The 8703-nt window shown below is 28.4% G+C and overlaps 1 protein-coding gene across 5 annotated transcripts in view; it reads right to left on the bottom strand.

Annotated features, from left to right (window-relative positions):
- LOC106461925 (protein SCAF8-like) overlaps nucleotides 1-8496 on the bottom strand; it is a 26099-nt gene extending 17603 nt beyond the window's left edge. For 3 of the 5 annotated variants that reach the window (XM_022389024.1, XM_022389025.1, XM_013921789.2), the window contains exons 1-7: nucleotides 8347-8496; nucleotides 7335-7463; nucleotides 6300-6458; nucleotides 5341-5437; nucleotides 3980-4131; nucleotides 2289-2447; nucleotides 2046-2134 (exon numbers count right to left, since the gene is read on the bottom strand). In XM_022389024.1, coding sequence (XP_022244732.1) covers nucleotides 2046-2134; nucleotides 2289-2447; nucleotides 3980-4131; nucleotides 5341-5437; nucleotides 6300-6458; nucleotides 7335-7463; nucleotides 8347-8376 — 815 coding nt within the window. In that variant the 5' untranslated portion in view covers nucleotides 8377-8496. Of the gene's footprint in view, nucleotides 1-2045; nucleotides 2135-2288; nucleotides 2448-3029; nucleotides 3049-3979; nucleotides 4132-5340; nucleotides 5438-6299; nucleotides 6459-7334; nucleotides 7464-8346 lie in introns of those variants that run through there. The other 2 variants (XM_022389026.1, XM_022389027.1) reach the window with 2 other exon arrangements.
- Nucleotides 8497-8703: the final 207 nt, after the last annotated feature.

Here is an 8703-nt window from a genome sequence, read left to right as displayed (position 1 = left end):
GTTATAGCATGAAAATTATAACAAGCACAAAATGGTTACGAGGTTGATCCCACGGACTGAGCCCGTGCTGAAAGAGTTAAATAAAACTATCAGCTAACATGCTGAAATAACATAAACATACCAAACAAAACAACAGGATATAAATAAAAACTATCAGATAATATGCTGAAATAACATAAATATACCAAACAAAACAACAACAAGATATAAATAAAAACTATCAGGTAATATGTTGAAATAACATAAACATACCAAACAAAACAACAACAAGATATAAATAAAAACTATCGTTTGACATGCTGAAATAATATAAACATACCAAACAAAACAACAACAAGATATAAATAAAAACTATCAGATAATATGCTGAAATAACATAAATATACCAAACAAAACAACAACAAGATATAAATAAAAACTATCGTGTGACATGCTGAAATAATATAAACATACCAAACAAAACATCAACAGCATATAAATAAAAACTATCAGATAATATGCTGAAATAACATAAATATACCAAACAAAACAACAACAAGATATAAATAAAAACTATCGTGTGACATGCTGAAATAATATAAACATACCAAACAAAACAACAACAGCATATAAATAAAAACTATCATGTGACATGCTGAAATAATATAAACATACCAAACAAAATGACAACAGGATATAAATAAAAACTATCGTGTGACATGCTGAAATAATATAAACATACCAAACAAAACATCAACAGGCATATAAATAAAAACTATCAGATAATATGCTGAAATAACATAAATATACCAAACAAAACAACAACAGCATATAAATAAAAACTATCAGGTAACATGCTGAAATAATATAAATATACCAAACAAAACAACAACAGCATATAAATAAAAACTATCAGATAATATGCTGAAATAACATAAATATACCAAACAAAACAACAACAGCATATAAATAAAAACTATCAGGTAACATGCTGAAATAATATAAACATACCAAACAAAACAACAACAGGATATAAATAAAAACTATCAGGTAACATGCTGAAATAATATAAACATACCAAACAAAACAACAACAGGATATAAATAAAAACTATCGTGTGACATGCTGAAATAATATAAACATACCAAACAAAACAACAACAGGATATAAATAAAAACTATCAGATAATATGCTGAAATAACATAAATATACCAAACTGCTCATTTCTGAAAACATATTTCAATATTTCAAGCAATTTATTTACATTTTACTTGCAAATCTAGAAAACAAAAAATTATGTTTTTGTTTTCTTTGATAGGTTGTATGGGGGCAGAGTATTCGTAAGTATACTGGAATGGACGGCAACTGCCTGTTGTAAAAAACACAAATGTAGAGGATGACTTTTCAAAAGTATTCCATCGTCAAGTTTTTTTGTTAATTTTTAAGGTCAACTTATAACAAATTTTGGAAAAGATTCGGTGACACGAGTTTGACAGTGTCTCTTGAAGCATACACACAAACTAACTCTCCTCTGTGACATGAGTTTGACAGCATCTCTTGAAGCATACACACAAACTAACTTACCACAGTGGCATGAGTTTAACAGCATCTCTTGAAGCATACACACAAACTAACTCACCTCAGTGGCGTGAGTTTGAAAGCATCTCTTGAAGCATACACACAAACTAACTTACCACAGTGGTGTAAGTTTGACAGCATCTCTTGAAGCATACACACAAACTAACTTACCACAGTGGCATGAGTTTGACAGCATCTCTTGAAGCATACACACAAACTAACTCACCTCGGTGACATGAGTTTGACAGCATACACACAAACTAACTTACCTCAGTGGCGTGAGTTTGACAGCATCTCTTGAAGCATACACACAAACTAACTCTCCTCTGTGACATGAGTTTGACAGCATCTCTTGAAGCATACACACAAACTAACTCACCTCGGTGACACGAGTTTGACAGCATCTTATGAGCATACACACAAACTAACTCATCTAGGAGACATGAGTTTGACAGCATCTCTTGAAGCATACACACAAACTAACTCACCTCAAAGCAAGGGCATTGGGTTCAGAAAACTGGTTTGTTTCCTCTTGTTTCTCATCTTCTTCATCTCCATAATCAAAATCCAGCAGTTTCTATTGAACAAAAGTTTTTTCAATATCATTAAAAATAATTTCTTAAATTGGATGAACATTAAAATAAATTTTAAAAATCAGCATAAGTCCAGGTTATAGAAGAGAAATACAAAATGAAATATTACACCATGTGATAAAAAGTGATCAAACTAACCTTATTAAACTTAACAGTGGTTACTTCTGGCCTCACAGCAGGTATTGTGGTATTCAGCTGATGCAGGCGAGAAAGAAGATCTAAGTTAGGTGCATGCTGGTTATCACTGTTTTCTGTAGCCGTATCCATCATTATCGAAGATGTAATCTGCTTTTCATCCTACCCAATGTCATGCATTATGGGAAAAATGGCCAAGAATGTTTATATATATAAAAACCGAATAAAAATAAACTGAGTGTTCTCAAGACAAAAGTATTAGAAATTTAATAAAATACATTTATTTTATTTCCTTATAATAAACACAAAAATTTAAACATCTGTTCCAATCTACGTGCTAAATTATTATTGGTTAATTCATTTATCCTTTAACAGTGGTTTTAGAACATTATAAGAAACTTCTGGTTTACATTTTCTCATTGTATAGATGCTTTTTAAAAATATCAAAATACTTTAATAATTTTACAAATTAAACCTCTCTACCAGTTTTACTGTTATTCATTTACACAGATGGGAAGTATTATGTGCTTTTCAGTTAATACATCTTAATTTATGTTTGAGCACAGTGTGGTAGTTTATACTTGGACATTGGCCTAAACAAGACAAACGTTTATCATAGTGTGGGTTAGGATATTTTATATACCTACTATATTTTATTATTATTTATAATTTAATTTTACGTTTGTTATCTTATTATAATGATTAATCTGCATAATTAGCTTAGTATATGGATTTAGGACTAACCTAAGCCTCCTGGGCTGGCCAAACCTTGTGAGATATTATTGGGTTTACGGCCGAAAATATTGTTAACAGCGAGGGAACCTAACTGATGAAACAATGCATCCTAATCATTACAAGTAATATAGTTTGAACATTATATTTAATTAGACATATTTTTAGTTATGCTCTTTATGGGTAGCTTGCTTCGATCAGTAGTTAATATCAATTTCATTTGAATGGTTAAAATAGATTAAAAATGTTAGTTTTTTCTCAAACTTGTTAAAACTTCCTCTTTGTCATTTGATAGATAAGAACACAAAACATATAGACTAAAAAAGATATTTTATTTTTTACTGATTCATAGCAAGGTTTTATTTCAAAGTTCTTATAAAATAAAATAAATAAAAAAGTGTATTGATGACAATGAACTAGTAATAGTTAAAATGTGAATCTGTTCGGTTTTATTCAATAACATTCTTCAAACCTTCAACCAGTACAGGTAAATTAGTTAAATAACCAAGTACATTTGGATATTTTAAGGTTTAAATTTTTTTACAATAAATATATTTATGCAAAAAATTGTTACACCTAACTTGATATCAATCATTATATTAAGTTATACTTCTTGTTAGGCCTCAATTTTCCATCCAAATATTAATATTGACTGTGCCCAAAAAAGAATATCAAAGTAAAGTGTAAGATAAAAAATACAACAATTCCTTTAACTCAAAGTGAACTTTCAAGAGCTATCACAAATCATACACCAATAATGTTTTCTTACAATTACACACCAAACCTTGTTCTTAAATAATTGAGAATCTGCTAAACTACCTTACAAAATATCAAATTTCATGTTTCTTAAGCAGACTATTGGTTAAAACGTTTTTTTTGTGTTTCTTAAGGAAGAAATTATTTCTCGAAAGCACATTATACTGAAGTAGGAATTACAGCTAATAGAAATATATTACACAAACCTCTGAATTTATAAAAATCCCAGATTCCAAAAAGCTTTCATTTCCTTGTCTAGATTGTTTCCAGCCCTTCCAGACTGGGATTTCTGTGGAACTTCTAGGTTTTGCTGAATTTCTTTCATAGGATTCAGTTTCACCTGGAGACTGGTTGATATCTGTGGGTTCCACAGGACACAAAATTTACTTCCTTCTTAAAAAAAGGTTTTTGAATGTGAATGACATTGTGATATTGTTTTGCTAGTTCGTTCAATGCAAAAACATATAAGAACCTTATGATTAACAGCAACTCAAACTGATGCAACATCTGTAAGCTCTCCATGGCAAGTAATCAAGAAATCAGAAAAAAAAAACACAGTTTAAGCCTGACTTAATTATGTTATCTTAGAATTAGGTCTTTGTCAATAGTAAATTCATTATGTGTTTAAAACTAGAAAAAATGTTTTGTAAAGTTATTTTACTGACTTCAATCTTATTCAAGAAATTACTAATTCACATCAACATCATAAAGTTATATAGTCTAATAGAATGGTAACATATGAAACAAATATAAGTTCTGTGTATTGTATGATTTAATAATTGATAAGTTTTCAATTCATTCTTAGTAGCAATGAAACTCACTGACTGGAAGATAAAACAATGAGCTAAGTGAAAACATAAAGAGAATTGAACACAGTAGATAACTAATGGTACAAGACTTGTTTGGTCTTAACAAATCTACATAAAGTACAATAAGAAAATGTTGGCTAATGTCACTAATGTGTTTGGATTTATTTATCTAATAGTGACTGGGAACAATGAATCAAAATGTTGGCTAATGACACTAATGTGTTTGGATTTATTTATCTAATAGTGACTGGGAACAATCAAGCAAAATGTTGGCTAATGATTTTAGTGTTGTTTGGATTAATTAATCAACATAGACTGGGTAAAATTAAACACAATGTTGGCTAATGTGTTTGGATTTATTAATTACAGAGACTGGGTACAGTGAAACAAAATATTGGCTAATGGCACTAATATGTTTGGATAAATTAATCTACAGAGAATGGGTACAATGAAACAAAATGTTGGTTAATGTCACTAATGTGTTTGGATTTATTAATTACAGAGACTGGGTACAATGAAACAAAATGTTGGCTAATGACACTAACATGTTTGGATTAATTAATCTACAGAGACTGGATACAACGAAACACAATGTTGGATAATGACACTAATGTGTTTGGATTTATAAATCTAAAAGAGACTAGGTACGATAAAACAAAATGATAATTAAGGACACTAGTGTTCTTTGAATTTACAAATTGAAAAATTAAAAAAAAAATTGGGTACAATGAAACAAAATTACAGCTAATGGTACTTACTCATGTTTGGATTTGCTAAGTCTAAAAGAGGCTGAATAATTTCACTTGGGAATACACTGTTCTTCTGCCACAAATTCAAAACTCTTACAATCCTTGGCTGGAATTAAACAACATTTTTTTAAATTTAATTAAATCACAATATCTCATATGCATATAAGCAGAAAAAATTAATATATCAACATGTATAATAATAATATACCCTATACTGTTACTTTCACAAATTTGTATTCTATAGGTTTAAAGATTAAATATCCTAAGCATACACCTCAGTGATTTGATCTGTACTTCTTCTTATGGTAATATCTCTATTAAATTTTTACAAATAACTTGTTAATATCTCTTTTGAAATTGTTGTTACATACTTTTACAAAATATTTGTATTATAATTTCTAAATGCACAAAAACATCTAACACTTATACAAACTGTAACATCAAGACACAAATATAATACACAAATACAACAGTAAATGGAAAGCTTTAACTCTTTTACTGCCATGAGCACTAAAATTTCCCTCTCTAGAGCACTGGCATGTGAGTTTAAAATCTTGTACAACCACAAAGACAAGGTGTTCCCAAATTTTCCCAGTTTCAACATTCAGATAAGTAATGAAATATTAAAATGTGTCATTTTCCTTTTTTATAATTGTACCAGTGAAAGAGTTAAAGCTCCTTTAAGCATACATCTTTAAAGTAGTAAAGGGCATTTATTAAAGTTATATTATGAAACAGCACATCTTAATGGTAATGTTGAAAACAACTTATGAAATTGTAACTTCATAAAATAAATCATGAAAAAACTATTAATAAATAAATAGCTCATCATTCTGTTTTTAATTACTACTTTAATTTAGAAAATGTTTCTCTAAATAAAATTAAAAATAAATTTTCCATTGCCAGGAGATAAATTTAATACAATAATTTAAGAACCAAGTCACATTAATTACAATGAAGATACTAACCCTGTCTTCATCAGGACATTTAAAAAGATTCTGAAAAGTTGTAGTTATATTCTTCGAAAAACGTGGGGCAAAGACATCTTTATCAGAAAACTGGTGCTTTGACTGTCGTACAATAGAGTCAATAACATAAAGTCCAGGAATCTTGTATTCTGGTCGACACTGGAAGAAAATTACTATTATTCATATCCAAGCCACACAATGTAATAATAATAATAAAGAACTTTTTCATATCTTTTTTAAATCATCTTAAAATGTACAAACATGTGGATAAACAATATTCATGGAAAACCAACAAAACATTGTAAATATTATTTGTTGCAAAGCATTTGAAGAATTAGACATAATTGTTTAAAAGTAACTTTTTATAAAATTGCTACATTTGCAATTTGAATTTCTTTAATTATTTTGGCTCTATACAAAGACCCACACCTATACATAATTTTAAAAAATTAATAAAACTGTGCTATAAAGTTTGTAAAATGCATATTAATTTTATTACACTTTAGTATTAAAACACAATTAAATGTACTATTGGACATATTTTCAATGTATAACTGGGAAACTTGCATCATGAAAAATCTTATGTAATCTTTATCATAAGTTCTGGTAAATCATTAGCAATGTTTTCATCTTACAACAACAATATTTGATTACAGATAGTTTGTACATTTCATAATTAATTTTTTGAAAACTTCACAATTAATATTTTTATCAACACTACTAAATTTTAACACATTTTTATTTTATTTACAATTTATGACTAAGTATTTGCACAACTTTTGGTATAAATCTGAATATATCTGAAAACCATGCACATTAAATTATACTATGTTGCACACTAGGGAGAGTATTTCATACTTTTATTTAGTATTAATAAGTTACACTGTAGCAATGTAGGGTTTGTCTTATGAATTCTGCAGCCAAAACAAATATATATATATATTTAAACATAACTGAAAATATATTAACATGATTGTGAATCATTATGCAAGTATTACTCTACTTTAACAGAAGAAAATCAAAATATTTTCTAACCTTCTGAATAAACTTCTCAACACTTTGAACTATGTGTTTATAAAACTTAATTCCTTTGATGGCAGCCTTTGTGACCTGTGTCATTCTTGCTTTTGAAACAGGTGGTTTGCCCTCATACAGTGATGACAACTGAAAAACAACAATTTAAGACAATAAAGTCTGAAAAGACTTTGTCATGAATTTTTTACTTGAATTCATAAGATATATAGCACAAGTTTTGACACTGATTTGACACACAAACTAATTAATTACAAAACTTGATATATTTGTCTTAACTGACATGTTTTACAAAATGCCTCATACAAAATCTTCCAAATTATTATTTAATTTGAATCAGTAGATCATTCTAGATGGAGACTTCTTCAATTCAATAGAATCATTTCATCTTTCATTAAAAGTATTTTAAATTTAACATACAATGATTATTAGTTTAACCAACCAATAATGCTAGCAGTTTTACAATTTTCATAACTTGAGTTTCTGAATTCAGAAATGCAACTCTTTTAATCTTCAGCTTGTAAAAAGTTAGGATTCATTTTAACTTGCTAGTGTTCCTAATAATTATTCTCCTGAACTTAAGAAGAATAGTCACTATTCGAAAGCGCTCGAGTTTTGGATCTCGTTTTGAAAATAAAATACTAATAATATTAGTAATAATAGCATTAAATAATTGATTATGTATTAATGTACTATGTAGTATCGGGCAAAATAACATATTTTGATTCCGTATTTTTTTCCTCCTGTAAAACTAAAAGTGTAACGACAAGTATTAGCAGAAAATTTCATATAATTTTGCTGTTTACAATATCTGTTTCGTTCTAATTTAGTCTTGTCGCGCACACAGAAAGAACTCGGCCTCACATCTATAAATTGTAAAAACTGGTAATAATATATATATATATATATATATATAGTTAGGCTTAATAAGTAAACATGTAAATAATGCAACTCAACATAGCGCACAGCAACCAGCTCATTCAGTAAACAAGATGAAACACAAATATACACATACCTCATTGTTAAATGCCCTCACTACGTCCATCTTTAAATAAATTTTTATATTTGTCTATTATAATGTATTAAAACTTGTGTTTCTTGTTTTGTGTCTTGTTAAAATAAACTATATACATTCCTCAAAAGATCCAATATGGCGTCATATATACATTTATTACTGATGCTACTGCGCGATTAGCGTTAAGTGTGATTGGTTGAATGATTTGTTTTGTTTTTTATTACCTGTTACAAGTTTCTTCCAACAGTTATTACTTGAAAATGTACATTTATTATAATACCTGTCATATCAATAATTTGAGTGATTCACATTTATAACCTATCTCGCATTTATAATAAAAATGCACAGTGAAAAGGT

Source organism: Limulus polyphemus, unplaced genomic scaffold (genome assembly GCF_000517525.1).
Source record: "Limulus polyphemus unplaced genomic scaffold, Limulus_polyphemus-2.1.2 Scaffold1059, whole genome shotgun sequence".
In the NCBI taxonomy this organism is placed as follows: Eukaryota; Metazoa; Arthropoda; class Merostomata; order Xiphosura; family Limulidae; genus Limulus; species Limulus polyphemus.
Note: the sequence above shows the minus strand (reverse complement) of the source record. Positions and strands in the feature narration are given on the sequence as shown.